This window comes from Lytechinus variegatus, chromosome 14, assembly GCF_018143015.1.
Source record: "Lytechinus variegatus isolate NC3 chromosome 14, Lvar_3.0, whole genome shotgun sequence".
Classification (NCBI taxonomy): Eukaryota; Metazoa; Echinodermata; class Echinoidea; order Temnopleuroida; family Toxopneustidae; genus Lytechinus; species Lytechinus variegatus.
The window spans coordinates 21,022,377-21,048,251 of record NC_054753.1 but is presented as its reverse complement, the minus strand read 5'-3'; the positions used below and the strand labels follow the sequence as shown (position 1 = coordinate 21,048,251).

Here is a 25,875-nt window from a genome sequence, read left to right as displayed (position 1 = left end):
CTGGACATGATAGACAAAAATAACTTCAGGTTGATGTTATTGTTAGGATACATCGTATAGTAGAGAAATTCTTAGATGGTTCCAAGTTTGGGTTATGCTGCCTTTTTACAAAGGAAAATTGGAACATTAAAGTCAGGTAACTTAATAAAATATCTTGATAGAGGAATAGAGATGCACATCCAATATTGGAAATATCAATTGATCCATTCTGGGAATTATGCCGTGAAGACAAAAATGCCTAATTTGATAATGACACCCCCTCTATCGATGAATGAATATACAACCCGCAGTCAAGTTCAAAGGTAGCTGGGAATTCCCAGTTAGTTATACGTAGTGTTATAGGATGTTCAACTGTTCAAAGTGGGTGTGTTTGACTTGTAGTTGAATTTGTATTGAAGTACACAATAGCATGAAGCTGCATCACTGCGTTGTAACCCAAACTTATCGTTTCAGTGCGTCAATACCTATAGACATATATATATATATATATATATATATTCGTTGGAATTTAGATCTCGTGTTTGTAAATTAATTTAGCGATGGCTGAGAAGTGTGGATCAGAGAAAGCATCAAGTTCTTCACCGAACCTGATATGTCCATTATGTCTTGATATATTTGTCGAGGCAACAATCCTGACTTCATGTGGACACACATTTTGTAGGCGATGTCTCAAGAAATACGATCTAACCCACCAGGACCTTGATCACATGGTCTGTCCTCTCTGCAGGGAGATCACCAAGTTGTCTGCCAACCGTGTCGATGATCTCCGCCTCAATGTCTCCATCAACGGATGCGTAGACGATTACCACGCCAAGTGTGGTGGGATGAATGCTGTCCTCGAGATGTGCCAGAAATGCACCGCTTGCAAGTCTCTGAAAGACGCCGTGTCATTCTGCTTAACATGTCATTGTTATATGTGTGATAAGTGTCTGCATTCTCATCAACAGCTAACCATGTTCTTTGACGGACATGAGATTGTCTCCATGGATGATGTCATCGAAGGAAAGGTCAGCATTGGTCATTTATTCGAGAAGTGCTCCATCCACAAACAAGAGAACAAAGATATGTTTTGTGAGGACTGTAAGGTCCATGTCTGTCAAAAGTGCGTACTTGTTGGTCATAGAGCTCATGAAATCAAGAACCAGGTTGACTTTGAGCAGGAGTTACGACGGAAGGTAAATTTATTCATAATTATCACAGTAAAAATGCTGGTTGATATTGTATACATCGCTGTTTACTATTACAGTGGATGTTTAGAATTTCAAACAACCATGCTTAATTTTAATTGAGAATCAAATATAAAAAATCAAACTTTGCTGTTTAAGAGTCTAAACACTTTAAAATCTATTTAAACAAGTAATGTATAAAGGTTAAATAGCTTATATAAAAAATGAAACAAAGCGTACACTCTTAAAAAGTTTGGGCAAAAAGGATCAATTATTAACCATCACTGGGTAACAGTATGTCAAAATTTGGTAATAAAACTATTAATTGGGTAATAAATTTGCTCAATTGGATAATAATTGCTCAGAATATATAAACATGTATATACAGTATATATTTTTTTTCCAAATATCACCAAACACAATGGACAGTATGTTGCCCAGCATTTTATGTGTGTATAATAGGTAGATTTAACATGGTTATCAATACTCAGGGCGATCATTGAGCAGAAAATGATGAAAACTAATTAATTGATAAGATTTAACACCAAAGATCATAACACTTTTAATAATGATTTTGATTGTGATGACGATAATAATGATAATCACAATATCAAGACATATAAGATATTAAAAACAGTAATAGTAAAAAAATGATAATATTAATAATAATGAAATATCAATGACAATAATAATGATGATAATAATACTACTACTAATGATAAGACGAATAATGATTTAATAATGGCATAATGAATAAGAATATATGAATTAATAATGATTTATAAAATAACAATATAAATGGTGTTGAATTCAGATTGACAATGGTATATAATAATATGTAATACCATCATCACATCTAAAATGTTGTTTCATTTGATTATGTAACTTATTCTTTATGTTGAACAGCATTAATGATTATTATCGGTATTGTTTCAATGTGACAAACAATTTTGTAATTATATGCTGTCTCTCTTCAAGCTTATTCAGATTGTCGTACGTCATTCTGTATGATTTCTTTGTTTTAGAGTATTAGCATTTGTTATATTCGCCTTTATGGAATATTTCCAGATCTAACTCGCTGTTTTTACATAATACACTTTTATTTCGTAGGTAACAGACCTTGCTCAACGATGTGCTGACAAGAAAGCAGAGCTAGAGAAGAACATTCAGAACATAGAAATACAACGTCATGAGGTACACACTGCAGTGCAGACACTACTAGATGATGTCAAGCAAGCCTACAACATCAAGGCCAAGGAACTGGAAGAAAATCTTCGAAATCTCACCGAGCAGATAAATGCCTTAGAACATAGTTTTGATGACGAACTCGACGTATTGAAGTCAAAAGATCGACAGAGGATCAAGAGTATTTGTAGTTCAGTTACTTTGGTAGATAATGACAGATTGGGTCATCTTGAGACAGACACTCTATCTGCTCATGTCTTGCTCTGTGAAGAGCTGGATGCTATGCTGAAGGAGGTTACTGATCACACTTCTGCGGAAGCTATTAAGAAGAAAGCACATGAGAAGAGGTTCAAACTAGCAGACGATACTCAGCTTGACCTCGGGAGTATTTCAGGATCAGATCCCAAGATGGAAGTCATTCAGTATATTGATCTACGGGGAGTGATGTTCGGTATGGCACGGTACTCACATAGCACTGTCGCTATCGGGTATGGGTGGAATGCACAAGGTATTGATATCATTGATTCAAATGGTGGTAAGCAGCGATATAGTAACATATTATCCTTCAATGACATGAATTGTTATGATCTGAATTTGCAACGGGACGGGGCGTTTTGCGTGTCCACTGGTAGTACAGCCTACATCTACTCTCGCCTTGGCTGTAGGAAAGCAACAATCCACGTGAGAAACAATGGAAATGCTCTCAGAGTTAACAGTGGTTCAACAGATGAAATCATCATTACTAACTATGGAAAACAAGTCTATATCTATGACCCGACAGGATCCACTCTTAAACACACTGTTCAAACAAAGCACGATACGAGGCAGGCATCTACCACCAGGACGGGTTTGATCGTCACGAGTTCATGTGATGCCGATCCAAGCGTGGTGACGGTCTATGACAGGGATGGGAATGCTGGTGAGTCTCTACAAGCTCCAAAGGATGTCTACCCGTTTGCTACCGTGGATGAGCAGGACAGGGTGTATGTAGCGAGTGTTGATACGAAGAATAATAGCGTCGTGATCAGGCTCTATGATCTTGATGGTCTGAACCTGAAGGAAAGAGTTGAATTCAATGCACTTAACATGACATTGGTCTGGAATTGGTGTTACTTGGTTTCCCTCTCCCAAGACATGCTCGCCTTTGCTTGTTACAAGAAGTTATATTTCATCAAGGTATCACTGTAATCCACTTTATATCACACCATGTAGTATGGAAACTGACATGCTTTCATCCTGCTACAATACAAATCTACTTTAACACGTATCAATATTCATTATTTCATGTACAGTTATACATCTAAAAAATGAATCAAATTTATAAACTTAACGTCACACCAGTTTCATGTGTATTCTACATGTATGTAGTATTTAGTCTGCAACAAGCATAGGCATATCGTATTTATCATTGTAGCTATCAAGTGATAGAAAAATTACTTAAAAACAAAAACATAACTAAGTATTTATTAAGAATATAACAAAGTAATCAGCAAATGTAATTAAATATAAATCAAGATAATCACTATCATACATGATAATGAAAATGTTTACAGTGCACAAGGGGAACTAACGGTATATAAGCAGAAAAAGTACACTCTACCGCATTTTGCTTTCACACCATGCGAAATGTTCGTACCGTCATACCCATGCCTGTTCGCTATTTGTATATTATTCAGTTAGATTATCGTGGATAATGGAATGATAAGATGCTTTCTTTTGGACCGTCCATACGAATCTTGCTCTTTATTTTCGATGTGATCTTCTCTAAGAGGGGAAGATGCCAACCACTGATAACCATTCATTTGGAAAACGAAATATTTGCTGGTGAAAGCTGCCCTTTTTTATAGATATTAGTAGTCTTACAAATATACTATTTTTATTTCCTTACTTCTATGAGTGTTTTCATCTGAAGAATATTTTTTTCTATTCTTCCTTGAATTTGTCATAAGTCACTGTGAATAGAATAAAAGCAATGTAATGGTAATTTGTATATTAGTAAACAGGGGGAATGTGAATATATAATCTTGTGAGTATTATTTCTCTCTCATTTATTTTTTTTCTCATTTGATTACATATGTCTGTATTTGTACTCTGTTATTGGTTTTGTTATCTATTTTTGAGGGGCCCCATTGTACAAGCATTGCTTTTTAGTGGGTCCCTCCATTTCCATCTTAATTTAATTTCTATTGAAAAATAGTATACTTATTTAAAACCTCCAATGTGTTGCCCAAATCGTGTAAGTTTTTTTCACAACATACGTATTTTTAATATTATTTTTGTTTCTTTGCAATGGATACAAATACTTATTTTTATATATATGGTATACAATTTGTTTTTGTTTGATGGAAGTGAAATAAATAAAATTGAAAAATTGAAAAAAAATTGAATTGAAATCTATATTCATTTGTAAATATATGCGTGTATAAGTATAAACTTAATCTCAAATATTATATACATAATATTGCATTTAGAAATGCATTGTATATGGTGTAGAGAACGAGTAAAAATCTTGCATTATCGTCATATCAAGGTGCAGGGGCTTTCTAAGATTTATTTTGAGAAAATTCGTAGAGATAGATTTCACTATCTTTAATTTCAGATTAAGTTAACGATTGCTATTCAACTTGTACACTCAAGTTTTCATTGCCCGGTGTTCTCTCTCTACATTCAAGTGTGTAACCATGATCACTTTAAATCCCAGTATTTGACACCCGTTTAGTAGTTCTTAAAGAATATTTCTGCAATCGTTAACCCAAATTTGCATCTAACAATTTGTGTAAAAAAATAAAACTATAACCACCCTTATTCCGAAATTCAAAATGGAAGATTAATGAAGTAAAATTAGATAATTGTAAACATTGACCTGGAAAAGAAAAATAACATTTACAGCTTTTTTAGTACAAGCCCCAAACGACGAAACTCTTTTTGATTGTGAGTTCAGGATTAAGAAAACAGCCTTTCTTTAACCGTGCTACAAAAAACTTTTTACACACTAATTTGAGATAGAAATTAACGTAGATGGACAACTCCAGGTCAATCCGTGGTTATCTTCTTTAATAACATTTCATTCTATTTCCAATTTGATGTATAAATAATTTTTTTCTTGTGTAAATATCACGATTTATATTTTTATAAATGCATGTTATCGAGTTACTGCTCTCTCGGAGGTTTTATTCTATGAGATTATCTTGTGTATAGTTATGACCTCTGTTTAGATCAATCACTAACCTTTATGTTGCCATGGTTATAATACTGTTTATATGGGAATGGTATAGGTATAGATTATTACCAACTATATAATGTAAAAATTTGAAAAAAAAAAATTTTATCTCTTAATGTGCTGACTGTTGAATAAATATCTTGTTTCATACTTAAAGGACAAGTTCACCCAAGAAATAAGTTGACTTGAATGAAAATATAAAAATCCAACAAGAATAACACTGACAATTTCATCAAAATCGGATGGAAAATAAGAAAACTATTTTGAAATAATATATTACAGAACTTTAAGATGCACATCCTGGTCGGTATGCAAATGAGGATACTGATTACTGATGATGTCATCCACTCTATTTCTTTTGTATTTCATTCAATGAAATATGAAATATTCGAATTTTCTCCTAATTGTCAAGTAAAACAACGATTAATTCCTCTCTGAACATGTGTAACTACTATTGTTTGATACTATATGGTTCAGTCAGGTTGTTCCTTATTGTCAAATTGGTAAAAAAATGAAATATTGTATAATTCAAACAATTAAAACCAAAAGAAATAGTGAGAGAGAGACATCATCGACTGTCTCATTTGCTTGTCACTGAGTTTTGTACATGTATATCACTGTTTTGTGAAAAATAAGCGAAAATTTAAAATGAAATAACATTTTTATTTTACATCCAATTTTGATGAAATTTTCAGCGTTATGCTAGTTTGATTTTCCTCTTTTTCAGTCCAACCAACACTCTTCTGGGGTGGACTTGACCTTCAAATCAAGAATCATCATTACAGAAGAAAGGCGCCTAAAGCTGGATGTCATTTTATTACATTATACAGTGGCTACATTTTGATATTCGATTGTTTGATTCCCTTAGACCTATATTTATTATAATGCATATATCAAGCAAACGAGACAACAAATGGATATTCGATTATTTTTGGTATAAATGGTAAAGATAGAAAACGAATGAAAATTTTCCGAGAGGACAATCTAGAGCTTGCTATTTAAAAAACAACCAATGCATATTTGATTAGAATCGAAGTATATCGAGAAATGAACATTCTTCCTTTTGAATTGAATCTATAGATTTCTCTTTTCATTAAATTGTAAATATAACATTGAATCGAGTCTGTTCAAACTTTGTTTATATTGAATACTTACTACATACGGTTGCAAAAGGAAAAGAGGATGGAGGGGGGGGGGTAGTCGGTGAGAGAGAGAGAGAGAGGGGGGAACATGTAGGTATAGACAGAGGTGAGAGGTAGATAGAAAGTAAGTATATATACAGATGTATGTAAGTATTTATGAATAATTTTCGTTGTGAATCTGCCATTTCTATGGAATCATTAAAAAACAGTAATGCTAAAAATAGATCCAACAACAAGTAGCCTATAGTACGCCTCTGGCAGTGTCTCGCCTACATTCAATATTGCACCATGCTGACTTTGAAAACGACTATAGAATAATTATTCACAAAAACACCATTCATATATATGACAATAACATGCTATGTTTATTGAACCTAAATGACATCTCATTTTGATTATATCACATGTGACTTGAATAGGATGATCAGTGGTCCTTGATTCCCTAAATATGTCCACATTAATATACCAATAAACTTTCAAAGATATGATGGCAATTAATTCAACAAATGCCCCCAGTGTGGCCAAAGTTCATTGACCCTAAATGACCGTTGACCTTGGTCATGTGAGTTGAACCTCATGGAGGATGTTCACTGATACTTGATTACTCTTACGTCCAAGTTTCATGAATTGGATCCATAGACTTGAAAAGTTATTACGGCAATTCAACAAATACCCCCAACATGGTCAAAGTTCATTGACCCTAAATGACCTTGATCCTTGTTATGTGATCTGAAACTCGGGCAGAATGTTCAGTTGTACTTATTTACCCTTACCTTGGTTTATATGATGACATTTCAAAATTTAACCTTAGGTTATAATTTTAAATATTGATAATCCCGCTCTGCTATGCAGGCGAGGCAACCCCCCCCCCCACAATATAAAAATGTTTGTCCCTTAGTTGACTTAATCATTTGTCTCATCAATTTTACGAGAGACATAATTGGAGCTTTTTATCATTATGAAAGATTTCTGCCTAAATGAGACAGAAAATCGTGTACAACTCTTGAACGCACACACAGGTCACGGAGTGACCCTGAGTGCAAACAGCTGACTGTGTTACAACGTAGGGGTGATACATTTTCGCAATAGGTGTGATCAAACTCACTGGAGGGACTTTTCACTTATAACAAAGAAATGTGTACTACAGTACTCCTGTTGAATGCTCTGATGAAAATTATATGAGTTTCACATTCATTTGAAAGGGAGGACAAGATTATTGTATATATCGAGTGCATTATCCATAAATCATAATACCATTGCGATCCCTGCCCGACCGATGGTTCAGGCATGACGATCCTGAGTGACGTCACCGATAGAGACCTCAAATGCCAGGACAGCCTATTCGACAACTAACTTCATCTAGTAAAAAACACGTATTGAAGATATCCAATGGGAAAATGGCTTTCATTTTCATGAAATATACATTCCGTTCCTCAATAAATCTTTAACCCCGTCGTTAACTGCCCATTCATTCTCGAGCAATGGGGGAATGAATACAGAGTGTCTCAAAGTTTGTGTGAAAAAAGGTGCATTTTCCATAGAACTTCTGCCAAAAAGCAATGCGTAAGGGAAAGATTAGCCCCAAAACACGAATAGATGAGTTAATCAAATGGAATGAATTATGAAAATCAGTGAAATATAGTTTCTCCTGTACTCATTACTGAATACCCCGACTTGATACGATTAATTTTTCCCCCTCTCCATCAACTTTTAAGAAAAAGGGTGCATATTTTCATAAAAATATAATGTGTTATATCGACGGACGCCCGTGCGTACGAGCAGGAGGAAGCCAAATGTCTCGTATTTTTCATAATGTATACATAAATGGAGCTAAATCCTTCAGCTGTCCTGGCCAGGATATGACAATAAATTCAACATAATTTTGTGCAAACACACATATGAATATATCCAAAATGATGATAATTATAATAATAACAACAATAATAATGATAATATTAATGATTATAATAATAATAATCATTATAATAAGAATAACAATAATAGTAATAATAATAAATGTTTTACGTCCTACATCTCCTTAACTGACACTATGTCTATAAGCAATTAAGAACTATAAGCAATTAAAGTTACTAAGAACTAGATTGCCCTCTTCAAAAAGGGGTGCTAGGGAACTGACGCTTGAAATGAGGATGTTATAGGAACGAAGAGGAGGGGGGGGGGGGGTTGACTGGTTGGTGAATGGAAAAGGATGGAAATAATATAATCATTTTAAAAGATCTTCTTATCCATGTATTATCGCGTGACAAATTTTCCAGATCATACCCTTTATTGAAATATTGTTTGATTTTAACTTAAAATTATGGCGCCCAGAGTCCATCTCTACGATGTAACCAATTCCTTAATCACAGTCAGTATTTTTTTCATACAACGCTGATTACTATACAAAGCTCACAGTAGTTGTTAAACGATATAAAGAAACAAGCTTGATTTATTAATGTTCTTTAAGACTTTAAACAATGTTTAAACAACTACTGTATAACAGTTGATATAGCAAACAGCGTGGTATATATACATGTTTTAAACAACTTTTTGGCTGTGTTGCTTCAAACAATGCCAAGGCCATCGATAAATCTCGAATATAAATATTGCATATAGGAATGTATTGTATACGGTGTAAAGTATAATTACAAATCGTCCATTATCGTTATGTTAATGTGTAGAGTCTTTCTAAGAATTATTTAGAGAAAATTCAAAAAGATAGATTCCACTATCTTTAATTCTAGATTAACTCAAACGTTCAGTTGCTATTCGACTCATATACTCAAGTGTTCAGTGCCAGATTTTCTCTGTTTACATTCAAGTATATATATGTAACCACGATCGCTTCAGATCCCCCAAATTGACACCATTTATTTGCTTTTTCAAGAACATTCCAGCAATCTCTATCCCCATTTTGCTCGTTACGATAACACATCGGTGTAAAAATCCAAACCACCTTTTTTTCGAAATTACATATTGTAATTAAGTGAAAATAGAAGATTGTAAACATTGATCTGGCAAAAAAGAAAAATCCAAACAACTAGCCATTATGTATTTTTATTAGTACAAGTCCGAAAATAGTTCGGTTTCTTTTTGATTGCAAGTTTAAAGGATACACACAAAGAAAATTCACGAAAGTGATGATTATAGACAAATTATATATGAATGGAAAGGTCTTGTCTTTTTATACACAAATATGTCACTAAAAAGTCCTACAGATGTTGTGGAATGCAAGAAATGAAATTAATAGAGACCCTTCTCAGCCCCCCAGCCGCCCCCAGGCAGACATTCACGCGATCGAAAACAGCCGAGAATAATAACGTCACATGATCGACTACACACTATCTCTCTGTGCATAATACACTGATACACCTTCCTGGTCTCTATTTTTCTTCGAATTTACCGTTTTCTTCATGTGTTGTGATATCCGATTTCGACATCTTCAGACTATAAGAGAACCAGAACTGTGTTACTTTGTCCATTTTTATTGAATTATGAACTGGAAAGACCGATTTTGTCCACTCGACAGTCTTCGTTGTGTTGCTCTGATTCCAAGCTGTACGGTCCCATTCACTTGCTGCCGATGCAGGTTACGCTGTTTGATCCAGTCAAAAGTCAAGGTAAGCATGTTTGGAAACTGTAGTCTGTACTTGTTCTGACGATGCATTCAGGTCAGATGACAGATACAGATCTGATATAATTTTAGAATCATGCATTTTGGCATGACTACTATTAAAATTAAAAAGTCTTTATTTAGAAATAATGTTTTTGCACAATTCCAGCAGATTTTTCTTCACAAAGACTTCAGTCAGATTTCTAAAATTCTAAATAAACTGGTCAGGACTCAGGCGATTAAATTGTTTAGGAGCATTGGCATGGACCATGGCTGAAAATATGCTGTTTCAGAGGAATGTTTGGCATTATCGTAGTTTTTGTCACCAGTCCATTCACTGCCGTTTATTTCGTCAACGGCGGTGATCCACTCCCATTGACTTTGTACACAACGAGCGCACAAACACCAAATTTCACGATAAGGCCGAATGTTTTCACGATAAGGCCAAATGTTTAAGTTTTTATTATACACAGGTCTAGTACCCAATGCGTTTATGCTCAGGAGGGCCCTGTATTGTATACATCCAGATACACAGAATTATATCACCATAATGCCGATGTCATGAAGCAAGACAAATTTTCAGCAGTGGTTACCCTGATCATGCTGATTCCTGGCCAAAACTAGAGTCTGGTGTTTCTTTCTGATTAGAGTGCTTCTACATATGAATGCGTAGTGCCTTCAACATAAAACAATGAAGATAAATGCACTCTTTGTAATAACACAGAGTACCGTACCTCAAGTGATTCACTACCGCTAAGCGGTAAGTAGAGTGGGGCCTACACAAACATCACTTGAGCGTTGAGGTAGAGCACCAGTGTTCTGAGTGGAATTTTTCAGGTGTCTAAACCTACTATTATTTGTTGTTGACCGGGAATTACATGCCACCGCACGTCGTCAATCATCAAGATAATGAAATTCATACTTTGATTTGATTATTTAAATTATTTCTTTATTTTTTCTCTCTTCTACACACAGATCTGCACACTTGCTGACTCTGGTGACTTCTGGTCTCTGCTCGCTACTTCAATCTGGGAGATTCCATCATGTCCTCTTACTGATTTGGATATAGCCATTTTTTTCTTCATTCTTTCCAGGAGCTACGATGCAAGTTTTGGACTGATAATGATGCAACAGAAAATTTATGTTTATCGATCTTGGAAACGATTTTGAGCACAGTTTTGGAGAGAACTAAAAAAATTGACTTGGACATGAATACAGCTTGTCGAAAATAAGAACACACAACTTAAAACGAAAAAAACAATTTTAATGTTATTAGGGCATTTTGCAAGAAATTTTCTAATCAATCACACGTCCCAAATCAAGGGTAAGTCCTTTGATTAAAGACAAACATGTACATGTAGTTGAACTGCTATTGCAACTCGACCTTATTACGCTTGAATTTGAATTTAAGACTTACGCTTGATTTGCAATGGAACATAAGTTTCTTGCAGTGCCCCATATTTGTGTTTTGTTATCAGATATCTAACGTGCTGATTTTTCTCGAAAGGTATAATATATTTGTCCTTTTAAACGAAATGAATATGGGTACGCCTTTTAATTGTTTTCCACAATATTTATTGCATGTACATGTATGAACAGAAGTGAAATATTTATTGTGAAGCACTGAATGTTGTGTGCTGTTGTGTGATGGTTCATCATTTTTTTTTTGTTCTAAGACTGTAAGCCTGGTGGGTGTGAGGAAGTGGCCTGGATGAAAGACAAGTGAACATGTGCCCAATTACAGATTTGCATATTTTAAGACAATTTTGTTTCTGGATAAATATTGCTATGCATTCCCTACATTAAGAGTAAAGGAGAAGTCCACACAATCAAAAATTCATTTGAATTTAAAGAAAAATAAGATATTGCAGGAAATTTCATAAAAACTTTGATTCAAATTTATATAATTACTACTCTAACATTGAGAAATTTTGCCTAATTTATAAAACGATGATATGCTCATCTGTGTCGATGTGCAAATTACACTAACCGTTATGTCACACGCACTAAGTTCTTTTGTATTTTGTTGTTTGATATATTTACATGACATGTAGATTTGATATTTAATTTTCTATTTATTTTCTGAAAAATTTTCAGAGGGATTTTAATTCCTCCAAATAACATTTAGAGTTACAGTTCCGTAAATGTAACCTATTGTGTTCGGATGAAGAAATTCCTATACTCAAATCTGCAAAGAATTAAAAAACAAAATGCCACAAAAAAATTAGAAACGAATGTGATGTGAGTGACAACACTAATTTGCATATCATTGTTTTGTGACTGTTTTGAGTAAAAACAGCAAGGGAAATTACTCTATTCAAATAATTTTTAGTTGATGTGGACTTGACTTTTAACTCATCCTGTACCCCTCCCATCCCAAATAAGAGTAGAATCTAATCAAGAACTTGAAATCAAAAGCAGCAATTAAATAAGATTTGATAAATACAGGTCTGAATGGGATTTCACAAGAAAAAAAAGCTGGGTAGGGACGAGAAGGAATAAAAAAAAAATAACCAAGTTAACCAGAGTTTTGAACCAGGGTCCTCGCACACGACAAAACGATGGCCAACACGTTTGGCCACAGACTATTCCCTACAATGTGGTGTGCTTTTAAGATATATGAAACAAAGTCCGCTCGCCGCTGTGGGCTAATCATGTTTCGGCAATTCAACTGCAATTTCAATCATTTCGCGATGGATATTGCCATGTTATTTTGTGGTTCCTGACTTTGTTACGTAATGAAATTTCATAATTTTTTTTCAGTCGTGACGAAGAATGTCTATGCTTTATATTGATTATAATATCAATTTGTCGCAAGTGTGATTTCTAAGTGAAAATATGCTTTGTTTATTCAAATATATTTCTTGAAAAAAAAAATCATTTTTTCTAAGCTAAATATCGGTTACCAAAATACGTTAAATGTGCACTTTATTTCACTGTTCAGTAAATTCAAACTTTTATCTATATAACAAGACCAATCTTGTGAGGAATAAACAATTCTAAGAGCAAAAAACGCTTATTGGAAAGATCGTCTTCAATGGGCTGCTGTCAGCTCAGCTGCTCACGCTCATTGTGTGACGTCACTCAGCTGGAGCTCGCAAGAGGACCGATGGAAGGCAGAAATATGGCATGAAAATAAATCATTTTTGAGAGCTGATTTCTGCAAACTCTAATGACTATTTTGAAAAGTGAAGTTATATATCTGATTAGTAATACTTCGCCTTTACAATGATGACCACAAAAAGGCATTATAAAATACTTTGGATTCTTCGAATGTCTCCTTAAAGATCTTGAAAGCAGCCCGAACAAAAAAGAAACGTGCAAAAAAGCAACTCAAACTTTTATGCAATAATTCGAAACTGAAGACCTGGTTATCACCTTTAACGTAGAGGGGCAACTCCAGGTCGATTTGTGGTAATTTTCTTTTAAGAACATGTAATTGTACTTTGAATTTGATGTATGAATTATTTTTTTATTGTGTAAATATCACGATTTATATATTATAAATGCATGTTATCGAGTTACTGCACTCTCAGGGGTTGGTCTCTGACATTCTCTTGTGTATAGTTATGACTTATGTTTTAAACGACTCAGTTTATCATTGGGGAAAGAGTATTTTAAAAGTAAATTGATTACAAAACTTATAGTTTTTTTAATTTCGGTATAAGGTTTGTTTTATTTAATAATATGTGTTTCTTGACGCCGTGAATGCACCACTATTAGTGACTATGCGTAGCTATTAGATGAATTTATTTTGAATGTATAACCAGTGACATCAGGAGCCAGTAACACATTATTTGAAAGAACAATTCTGATTGGTTCCTATTCAGTCAAGTGAGCAAAATACGCATGCAACGACGATCCTGATTGGCTATTTCATTTAACGATTAATCGCTAACCTTTGTGTTATATAGTTAGTTCAACATGAAAAAAAATCAAATTGGCGTCATGTTTGGAAATGCACTTGTGGGGCCTCTTACACGAACCTTAACAATCATCTTGGATGAATATCTCTATGATTGATTGAATTGACTACAATGTACAATTAATCATGAATACCAAGCATACGATCAATCGCCAACCTACAGAACCCTCGTAGACATATAATATTGTATATATGGGAATGGTATAGGTATAGATTATTACCAACTATGTAGTATAATAATATAGGAAATATATTATCTCTTAATATGCTGAGTGTAGAATAAATATCATGTTTTATATTCAAATCAAGAATCATCATTACAGATGAAAGGGGCATAAAGATGCAAATGATATTATATTATACATAGGCTACATTTTGATATTCGATTGTTTTATTCTCTTAGGCCTATAATTATGTATTTGAATGCATTTAGCAAATCAAAAGAGAAAACAATAGAAACAAATAATATATCTGATTATTTTATGAGATATATAAATGGTGAAGATAGAAAACGAGAGAAAATTGTTCAGAGAAGACAATCTAGAATTTGTCATCTAAAGCGTTGAATGCATATTTTATTAGAATCGAAGTTTATCGAGCTGTATAGATATTATTCCTTTTAAAATTGAATCTAGGGATTTCTCTTTTCATTAAATTGTAAATATGATAACATTGAATCGAGTCTGTTCAAACTGTGTACCTGTTGAATACTAACTAGAGCGCTTGCAAAAGAATGAGGGGGGGGGGGTAGTCGCTGAGAGAGAGGGACCGAGAAGAGAGGGGAATATGAAGATGATTTATTTTATCACTAATTTCGGTAAACCTCCTCCCACTTAAACATGTAAAGTTAACACAATCAGATTCTGGTAGAATAGTTTTAATAGATAATCACCGAGACACCAACATGAATTCTGAGAGTTTCTAGTTAGGCTTAATAACCAAATTATTCCCAGAGTTGAAAATACAAAATTTCTTGGTATTATCATTGACAGTAATTTAACATGGTCACATCACATAAATGAAATTGAAAACAAGGTAGCGAAAAATATCGGAATTATATATCGCCTAAGCTTTTATCTTCCAAAACCGGTCCTACGTACATTATATTGCTCTCTAATCTTGCCATATTTTTATTATTGTAATTTGGTCTGGGCTAACACATACCAAACCCATCTTAAAAAATTATGTTCCCTTCAAAATAAAATTGTGCGTATAATTTCTGTGAACGACATCATACCACCAACAGACACGAAATCTTTATTTCATTCCCAGAAACTGCTGAAATTTAACGACATCAATAAACTTCAGCAATGTAATTTTATGTACAGGTGTTTAAATTCTCAAATTCCAGAAAATTTTCGTGATTTCTTTACGCATGTATCAAATATACATCATTTTGATACCCGAACAAATAACCAAATATATATTCCTAAACACAAAAAGATTATCTTTCAACACAACATCCGTTATTCTGGCCCGAAAATATGGAATGATCTTCCAGACTACATAAAAAATCCTTGTCAGCAACTAGCTTAAAATTTAAGATTAAAAAATCAATTTTATCATCCTATGCTTGAATATCCTAATACCTTACATTCCTTTTGATCTTAAGTTAACATGAATAATGTGCAAATGTTGCGGCATTATTATTTTTATCTCTCCCTCTCTCCATCATACATTGTTGTACGCTCTACTTGCTCGGTACTCGGTAACTCATGCCCGCCCGCCTTCCTGCTCACTTCTCCCTCTCTCGTTTTCTTCCCGTTTTCTTTTCTACTTCTCTTCTCCTTTCCTCGCCCTTATCTTTGTATTGTATTTTGTGTATTGTATTTATTTGTCCACAGGCGTATCCCGCCACAAGCATTATGCTTCTAGGGACATACGCCTTCCTCTTTACACATAATTTGTTTATATTTATATTCTTTATAGAAATTGATTTGAAGTGTATTCTTGTGAACAATAATGAATGTAACTTTGTAAAATGGAGGAAAATAAATGTTTATTTGAATTGAAATTGAATTGAAAAAAAAAACAAGAAAAAAAAGTTGAGGAAGGGGGGGGGTGTCATCTCGAATACATTTTGTGTTAAATTTGCTAGTTACTGCTTCCGGCACATAGGTAAGTGATATAAGTGTCATGGCGACGAATGAGATGGTAGTGATTATGACAGACGATGTGATGATGGCGATGATGATGGTGATGGTGGCGATGATGATGATGATGGGGTAATGATATGATGACGTCATGACGATGATGATTATGGTAATATTGATGGTAATGATGATGGTGATTGTGATGGTAATGATGATGTTGATGGTGGTGGTGATGATGGTAATGATGGTGATGATAGATGATGATGGTGGTGATGGTGATAATGATAACGTTGATGATGATGACGACGATGATAGTGATGATGATGTTCGTAAAGATTACGATGATAGATGATGATGATGGTGGTGGTGATGAAGATTATTCAAATGATGGCAGCCGTGGTGGTGATAGGGGTGGTGGTGATGGTAACGACGGTGACTATGAGGATGATGGTGGTGGTGGTGATGATGATAGGGGTGGTGGTTGTGATGACGATGGTTATTATTACTATCATTATGAAGGTAGTTTTGGTCGTGGTGGTATTAATGGTGATAATGATAATAATAGTGGTGGTGAAGATGGTAGCGATGAAGGTGATGTCATGATGATGTGGTGGTGATAGAGTTTAGGATGATGATGATGATGATGATGATAATGATGATGAAGAAGAAGATGATAGTGATGATGATGAAGATAGTGGAGCTGGTGGTGATGAAGATGGTGGTGGTAATGATGATGATAATGATGACGACGGCGATGATGATTGTGATGATGATGGTAATGATGATGGTGATAACGACGACGATGGTAGTGATTTTGGTGGCATGATGGTGATGAAGATGGTGGTTAAGATGGTGATGATGACGACGATGATTATGATCATGCTGGTAATGATGATGGTGATTGTGACAGTAATGATGGTGATGATGGTGATAATATATGATGATAGTGGTGATGGTGATAATGATTACGTTGATGATGATGATGTTCGTAAAGATTACGATGATAGATGATGATGATGGTGATGAAGATTATTCAAATGATGGTAGCCGTGGTGGTGATAGGGGTGGTGGTGGTGATGGTAACGACGGTGACTATGAGGATGATGGTGGTGATGATGATGGTGGTGGTGGTGATGATGATAGGGGTGGTGGTTGTGATGACGATGATTATTATTACTGTCATTATGAAGGTAGTGTTGTCGTGGTGGTGATATTGATGGTGATAACGATAATAGTGGTGGTGAAGATGATAGCGATGATGGTGTAATGGTGATGATAATGAAGAAGAAGATGATAATGATGATGATGAAGTTAGTGGAACTGGTGGTGATGAAGATGGTGATGGTAATGATGATGATGATGACGACGGCGATGATGATTGTGATGATGATGGTAATGATGATGGTGATAACGACGACGATGATAGTGATTTTGGTGACATGATGGTGATGAAGAAGGTGGTAAAGATGGTGATGATGACGACGATGAATATGATCATGCTGGTAATGATGATGGTTATTGTGATGGTAATGATGATGATGGTGATGGTGGTGGTGATGATGGTAATGATGGTGATGATAGATGATGATAGTGGTGATGGTGATAATGATTACATTGATGATGATGATGATGACAATGATGATGATGATGATGTTCGTAAGATTACGATCATAGATGATGATGATGGTGGTGATGAAGATTATTCAAATGATGGTAGCCGTGGTGGTGATAGGGGTGGTGGTGATGATAACGATGGTGACTATGAGGATGATGGTGGTGATGATGATGGTGGTGGTGATGATGATAGGAGTGGTGGTTGTGATGACGATGGTTATTATTACTGTCATTATGAAGGTAGTTTTGGTCGTGGTGGTATTAATGGTGATAATGATAATAATAGTGGTGGTGAAGATGGTAGCGATGATGATCAAAATGATAATAATAATGATGGTGGTGGTGATAGAGTTTGGGATGATGATGATGCTGCTGATGATGATGACGAAGATGATGATGGTGATGATGATGAAGACGATGATGACGAATGTGGCATGGTGGTGGTAAAGATGGTGATGACGACGACGATGATGGTGATGGTAATGATGATGATGATGACGGTGATGATATAAAGTTAAGTACCTTGTACCTTATAAAATACTTTACATGTTGTACAATACTCTTATTCTACCTTATGTGTCATATTGCAATATTCTTTGGGCAACTTCAACGAGTGTCACAAACTCAATTCTTTTGCAACAAAAGAAAGCAATTCGCATTTGTGCTGGAGTTGGTTACCGTGATCATACACGCCCTCTCTTTATAAAGCTGCAATGTCTTACTGTTGATGATGTCCATTTTCTTCAAACTTCCCTTTTTATGTATCGGTTTAATGCCAAAATGTTACCTACCTGCTTTTCCAATATGTTTCAACAAAATAATACTATCCATACCTACCACACAAGACAAGCATCTAATATGCATTTGTATAACCCTCGCACACTGTTGGCTCACAAATCTGTCAGACATTATGGACCTGATGTTTGGAATTCGATACCTACTAGTATTCGGAATATATTATCAGTGCATTCCTTCAAAAATGCGGTAAAACGCATACTTGTCTCTAAGATGTAATTTCTTTAGCAAGACACATTTTGTTGCACTGTACATTTTAAACTTATAGATTGATATAATTTCAAGTATTATTACGCCTCATACACTTCTTGTAAATATTTGTAAATAGTTGTGGAACATAATAATTTGTTTATTTAGTTTTCTTTGTTTTGTTTTTCTTTTTCTTTCCCTTCTTTGAGTAATCATTAGTTTTGACTTTTCAGTATTGTTTTTATATTTATGTATGCATTTCATATATTCAAAGGTCTGACAACAGCTCAAGCATCTGCTTATTTTGTCATACCACTGCATGTCTGCAACCTTGTTATAATCAGTTATGTTAATGTTATGTTAATCATCATAATTATACATTATTATTATGTAAAATTCAATGTAATCAATTTTGTGATGGTTACACTATGTAAATTATCATGACATGCAGAAACAAATAAATAAAAATAAATAAATAAGTTATAACGGAATAACCATCGTTAATACGTATGGTGATGATAAGCAGAGATAGATGTAAAGAAGGACAATTGAGATATAAATTGCTTTTGGACGAATGCGAAAATCACAATGAAAATAGAATATGATGTTTTCCTTAATCTACATATATATTCAAAACAGCAAATTTATCTCGATTGACATGCGCATGAAATAACCTTTATCAAAAATATCATCAAAATTAACTGAATATTCATGATAAGGAAGAACTCTTGGTGGACACTGATTTATAAATGATTATTAAAAATGGGTCATGTACGCACTCCCAGAGGGAGAAAGGAAAGAAACAAGAGGGGGAGGGGGTGAAAGAAAGGGAGAAAGAATTAAAGAAAAAAGGGTAAGAAATTAGAAAAATAAAGTAGCAAAGATTAAAAGAGGAGTAGGAAAGAAACATGATAACAATAATATCGGTTTTCGAAATAATTCTCAAGAAAGTAAGACTGGTTTCAAAACTGTGTATGATGGCGCTATTCTATCTTCTTAAACGGTGGCATTACTTTTGGTACACTATGTGCGTAATAGGTTCTTCGTGATTTAAGTCTTTTTTTCATCATGGAATCGTTTTAAGATAATTGACAATAAATCATTATTACTCGGATACTGATTTATCTTGACAGTGTTACAGTGGAGCTCTAAAGTCAGTGAATCCCACCGAAAATGAACATAATTTGTATTTCAAGTGTTCTAGTTCTGCCATTTTTTTTAATCTAATAATGAATTAATTTGATAAACTTTCAAATTCGATAAAGTTTGTTTCTATGGGCTCGCTGCGTATTGTAGTGTTGTTGTCTATATTCAACACCCAGCATGAAGAAGTGCATGCATTTTGTGGTGGGGTTCAATAACTTTTGAGAAGGAACAGATTACAAGGAACGGGAACCACTATTACAAAGGTATTAAAAAAATAAAGCTAGAAAAAAATATACAAAGAAAATATTACCCCCCGAACGGACATAGAAAAACTTTAAGAGAAAAGAATGAACAACAATGAGAGACAACAATAAACATTGAGAAAAACACCCTTACTATAAGAAAACAGAATGAAAAAAGGGAAAATACACAAAGAAAAAATAAACTCAGAAAGAAATAAAGAGAGAGAGGGGGGGGAGGGGGGGGGGGGGGGGGGGGGGAGAATATGACAAGAGTAGATCAGGAGCACATGAGATGAAACCCGAGCGAGAATCAGAGATGAGAGAAAGATACAAACATTTTTTAATATAATTATCCCAACACAAACATTAATAAATGATTTTCTTTTACTCAAACAATTTTTAAAAAAGAGTATAAAACCACAATGTCACAAAACAATATCAACATACAGACTCAGAACTTTCCATTAAAGATTTTTGTTCTTGTTACCGAATAAGATCTCTCAAAATACAGAACATTTAGTCAGATACCATAACAGAATCACTTCTCGATAGAGATGCATTACAATATTGAAAATATTAAATCATCCATGCTGGGATTTATACACATGAAGACAAAAATTGTGGAAAAAATGACCCTTTTTCACAAAATCAGATCTAAATGATGAAAACAGATTCTGTCTGTAAAGGAAAATTGGAACATTCAAGTCAGGTAACCTGATGAAATATTTTCTTGACAGAGAAAAAGAGATTCATAAAACATTGGAAATATCAAATCATCCATTCTTGGATTTATGCATACGAAGGGAAAAACAGGGAAAATTGACTCTTTTGTTTTTTTACATAATAAGATCTGTAAATGAGTAACACTGAAAAGGAATTCTCTCTTTTAATAAAGGAAAATTCGAAAATTCAAGTAAGGTAGCCGAATAAAATATATCTTCTTGATAGAGAAATACAGTTGCCTGCATACAATATAATTTCAAAAATAAAATCATCCATTGTGGGATTTTGCACATAATTGCCTAATTTGATAATGACACCCCCTCTATCAACGAATGAATACATAACACGCAGTCAAGTTCAAAGGTAGCTGGGAATACCCAGTTCTATTGTTCAAAGTGGGTGTGTTTGACTTGTAGTTGAATTTGTAATGAAGTACAACAATAGTATGAAGCTGAACCATTGCGTTGTAACTCGAACTCGACGTTTCAATATACATTAGTACTGATAGACATTGAGGAATTTAGATCTCGTGTTTGTATGTAAATTAATTTAGCGATGGCCGAGAAGCGTGAATCAGAGAAAGCATCAAGTTCTTCACCGAACCTGATATGTCCACTATGTCTTGATTTATTTGTCGAGGCGACAATCCTGACTTCATGTGGACACACATTTTGTAGGCGATGCCTCAAGAAATACGATCTAACTCATCAGGACCTTGATCACATGGTCTGTCCTCTCTGCAGGGAGATAACCAAGTTGTACGCCAACCGTGTCGATGATCTCCGCCTCAATGACTCCATCAACGGACGCGTAGACGATTACCACGCCAAGTGTGGAGGGATGAATGCTGTCCTTGAGATGTGCCAGAAATGCACCGCTTGCAAGTCTCAGAGAGACGCTGTATCATTCTGCAGAACATGTAATTATTACATGTGTAATGAGTGCTTACATTGTCATCAACATCTTACAGTTGTCTTCGAAGGTCATGAGATTGTATCCATGGATGATGTCATCGAAGGGAAGGTCAGCATTGGTCATTTATTCGAGAAGTGTTCCATCCACAAACAAGAGAACAAGGATATGTTTTGTGAGGATTGTAAGGTCCATGTCTGTCAAAAGTGTGTACTTGTTGGTCATAAAGCTCATGAAATCAAGAACCAGGTTGACTTTGAGCAGGAGTTGCGACGGAAGGTAAATTTATTCATAATTATCACAGTAAAAATGCTGGTTGAAAATACATTTAACGCTGTTTACTATTGAATCTTTAGTTCTTAAAAAGACAAGAGATGTTTAGAATTTCAAATAACCATGCTTGATTTTAATTGAGAATCAAATAAAAAATCAAACTTTGCTGTTTAGGAGTCTGAACACTTTAAAATCTATTTAAACAGGTAATGTATTAAGGTTAAACAGCTTGTATAAAAAAATAAACATTTCGAAAGTGTACTCTTAAAAAGTTTAGGCAAAAAGGATCAATTATTAACCATCACTGGGTAACACACTATCTGTCAAAATTTGGTAATAAAAACGAATAATTGGGTAATAAAAATAAGCATGTATTTTACCAACATTACCCAACATAGTGGACAGTAGGTTGCCCAGCATTTTAAGTGTGTATAATACTATAGGTAGATTTAACATGGTTATAAATACTCAGGGCGATCATTGAGCAGAAAATGATGAAAACTAATTAATTGATAAGAATTAACACCAAAGATCATACCACTTTTAATAATGATTTTGATTGTGATGACGATAATAATAATGATAATCACAATATCAAGACATATAAGATATTAAGAACAGTAATAGTAAAAATAAAGATAATATTAATAATAATGAAATATCAAGGATAATAATGATGATATTACTACTACTACTGCTAATTGTAACACGAATAATGATAGTTATAATAATGATATAATGAATAAGAATATATAAATCAATATCGATTAATAAAATAAAAATATAGATGTTGATGAATACAGAATGAAAATGATATATAATAATTTGTAATACCATCATCAACATCTAAAATGTTGTTGCATTTAATTTTGTTATTTATTCTTTATGTTGAACAGCATTAATGATTATTATCGGTATTGTTTCAATGTGACAAACAATTTTGTAATTATATGCTGCCTCTCTTCGATCATACTCAGATTGTCGTATGTCATTCTGTATGATTTCTTTGTTTTAGAGTATTAGCATTCCTTATATTCGCCTTTATGGAATATTTCCAGATCTAATTCGCTGTTTTTACGTAACACGCTTTCATTCTGTAGGTGACAGACCTTGCCCAGCGATGTGCTGACAAGAAAGCAGAGCTGGAAAAGAACATTCAGAACATAGAAATACAACGTCATGAGGTACACACTGCAGTGCAGACACTACTAGATGATGTCAGGCAAGCCTACAGTATCAAGGCCAAGGAGCTGGAAGAAAATCTTCGAAATCTCACCGACCAAATACATGCCTTACAGCATAGTTTTGATGACGACCTCAATGTCTTGAAGTCAAAAGATCGTCAGAGGATCAAGAGTATTTGTAGTTCAATTACTTTGGTAGATAATGACAGACTAGGTCATCTTGAGACAGACACTCTATCTGCTCATATCTTGCTCTGTGAGGAGCTGGATGCCATGCTGAAGGAGGTTACTGATCACACTTCTGCGGAAGCTATTAGGAAGAAAGCACAGGAGAAGAGGTTCAAACCAGCAGACGACACTCGTCTTGACCTCGGGAGCATCTCAGGATCAGATCCCAAGATGGAAGTCATTCAGTGTGTTGATCTACGGGAAGGGATGTGGGGTATGGCACGGTACTCAGATAGCACTGTCGCTATCGGGTATGGGAGCGATGCACAAGGTATTGATATCATTGATTCAAATGGTGGTAAGCAGCGATATAGTAACATATTAGCCTTAAATGACATGTATTGTTATGATCTGATTTTGCAACGGGACGGGGCGATTTGCGTGTCGACTGGTCATTCAGAAGCCGACATCTACTCTCCCCTTGGCTCCAGGAAAGCAACGATCCACGTGAGAGACAATCGAAATTTTCTCAGAGTTAACAGGAGTCCATCAGATGAAATCATCATTACTAACTATGGAAAACAAGTCTATATCTATGACCCGACAGGATCCACTCTTAAACACACTGTTCAAACAAAGCACGTTACGGGTCAGGCATCTACTACCGGGACGGGTTTGATCGTCACGAGTTCATGTTTTGCCGATCCAAGGGTGGTGACGGTCTATGGCAGGGATGGGAATTCTGGTGAGTCTCTACAAGCTCCAGAGGGTGTCTACCTGTATGCTGCCGTGGATGAGCGGGACAGGGTGTATGTAGCGAGTGTTGATGAGAAGAATAGTAGCGTCGTGATCAGGCTCTATGATCTTGATGGTCTGAACCTGAAGGAAAGAGTTGAGTTCAATGCACTTGATATGACATTGGATACTTGGTGGTGTTACTTGGTTTCCCTCTCCCCAGACATGCTCGCCTTTGCTCGTTACAATAAGTTATATTTCATCAAGGTATCACTGTAATCCAGATTGTCTCACATCATATAGCATCACAGCCCAATATTGTGTTAGATGCATTCACCGAGCTATCCTGATTTACCTCCATGGTTCCATATTCTATTGTTTATCATAATTTAATGAAATCTCTTTTCAATGGTAGGATCCATCATGTGACATTCTTAGGAGTATACAAACTAGTCACGCATGCTATAGAACTATCAGTAAAATTCCTTCAAAAATGGGTTCTCCTGGCTTAAAATAGTAAAATCAGAATATACATTATGACATACTCCATAGCATAAAATGGCAAAACGCTGAAAATTTCATCAAAATCTGATAAAACAACTAATTAATTTTTAAGTTTAGCGATATTTTGTGAAAACAGCTATGACCAGTGATAAGTGGGCTGATGTTGTGTGGGGTGACAGCCCGCTAGACCGAAGGTCCGCGAGACTGAGGGTCCGCTAGACCGAGGGTCCGCGAGACCGAGGGTCCGCTAGACCGAAGGTCCGCGAGACCGAGGGTCCGCGAGACCGAAGGCCCGCGAGGCCGAAGGTCCGCGAGACCTACTTTTTTCCCTTCATCGGTTGCCGCGGTCGAGTGGTTTAAGGCGCCTCGTTGCAGCGGCGTAACAGTTACTTGTTATCAGAGGGGGCGGGGGGGGGGCAGAGCCAAATATTTCCGAGTAATTCCGTCTAGAATTAATTGCTAGGATTTCAGTTTAGGTGGCAGAAGTGAGCACGGGAAGCGCGTTCCGGGGGGGGGGGGTGCAGGGAGTGTACCTACCCCCCCCCCGCGAGATAAGAGGAAGGTCCGACGTTTCTTTAAATTGTTCCTTAGCTGCTCTCGCTCATCTTAATCCATCCTCTGCCTGTTAACGGAGGGGGGGGGGGAAAATTTCGAATTGCGGAACCCCCGACGTTTCTTTGAATCGTTCACTAGTCTGCATCCGCTCTTATTACGTTTTCTGCCTGAAATGGGGAGGGGCACAACAAAAAACTTCCCGTTAACTAAGTCTAAAATTAGTGGCAAAGCTAGGATTTAGTTAAGGGGCGGTAGTCAGCACGCGAAGCGTGTGTGAAACACTTATGAGCGCGCAAAACGCGTTCCCGGGGGGGGGGGTGCAAGGAGGGAGAAGCTGCGACGGTCCCTTGAACTGTTCCTTGTCTGCTCTCGCTCGTCTTACGTTCTCCTATACATTTGTATTTTCTCGCTCACGTTTCCCCCTTTTTTTTTGGGGGGGGGGTGGCGTTTGTTTTTTTTTTTGCTACGAGGGTGTAATAAATTGTTCATTT

The 25,875-nt window shown here is 35.4% G+C and overlaps 2 protein-coding genes across 2 annotated transcripts; both read left to right on the top strand.

Moving 5' to 3' along the window:
- The first annotated feature begins 494 nt into the window (after positions 1-494).
- On the top strand, positions 495-3,539 carry LOC121428203 (E3 ubiquitin-protein ligase TRIM71-like). Its single transcript, XM_041624812.1, has 2 exons — positions 495-1,175; positions 2,277-3,539. The coding sequence occupies exons 1-2, from the start codon at positions 540-542 to the stop codon at positions 3,537-3,539; spliced, it is 1,899 nt and encodes a 632-aa protein (XP_041480746.1). The 5' UTR covers positions 495-539.
- An 18,069-nt stretch (positions 3,540-21,608) lies between these two features.
- LOC121427973 (E3 ubiquitin-protein ligase TRIM71-like) lies at positions 21,609-24,604 on the top strand. The gene is made up of 2 exons (XM_041624552.1): positions 21,609-22,244; positions 23,339-24,604. The coding sequence occupies exons 1-2, from the start codon at positions 21,609-21,611 to the stop codon at positions 24,602-24,604; spliced, it is 1,902 nt and encodes a 633-aa protein (XP_041480486.1).
- Positions 24,605-25,875: the final 1,271 nt, after the last annotated feature.

What these genes read in the sequence shown, in the direction of transcription:
- LOC121428203 (XM_041624812.1), top strand. Translation starts at nt 540, where the DNA reads ATGGCTGAGAAGTGTGGATCAGAGAAAGCATCAAGTTCTTCACCGAAC. An exon ending in AGCAGGAGTTACGACGGAAG is followed by an intron (nt 1,176 to 2,276) that starts GTAAATTTATTC and finishes TTTATTTCGTAG; the next exon opens with GTAACAGACCTTGCTCAACG.
- LOC121427973 (XM_041624552.1), top strand. Translation starts at nt 21,609, where the DNA reads ATGGCCGAGAAGCGTGAATCAGAGAAAGCATCAAGTTCTTCACCGAAC. An exon ending in AGCAGGAGTTGCGACGGAAG is followed by an intron (nt 22,245 to 23,338) that starts GTAAATTTATTC and finishes TTCATTCTGTAG; the next exon opens with GTGACAGACCTTGCCCAGCG.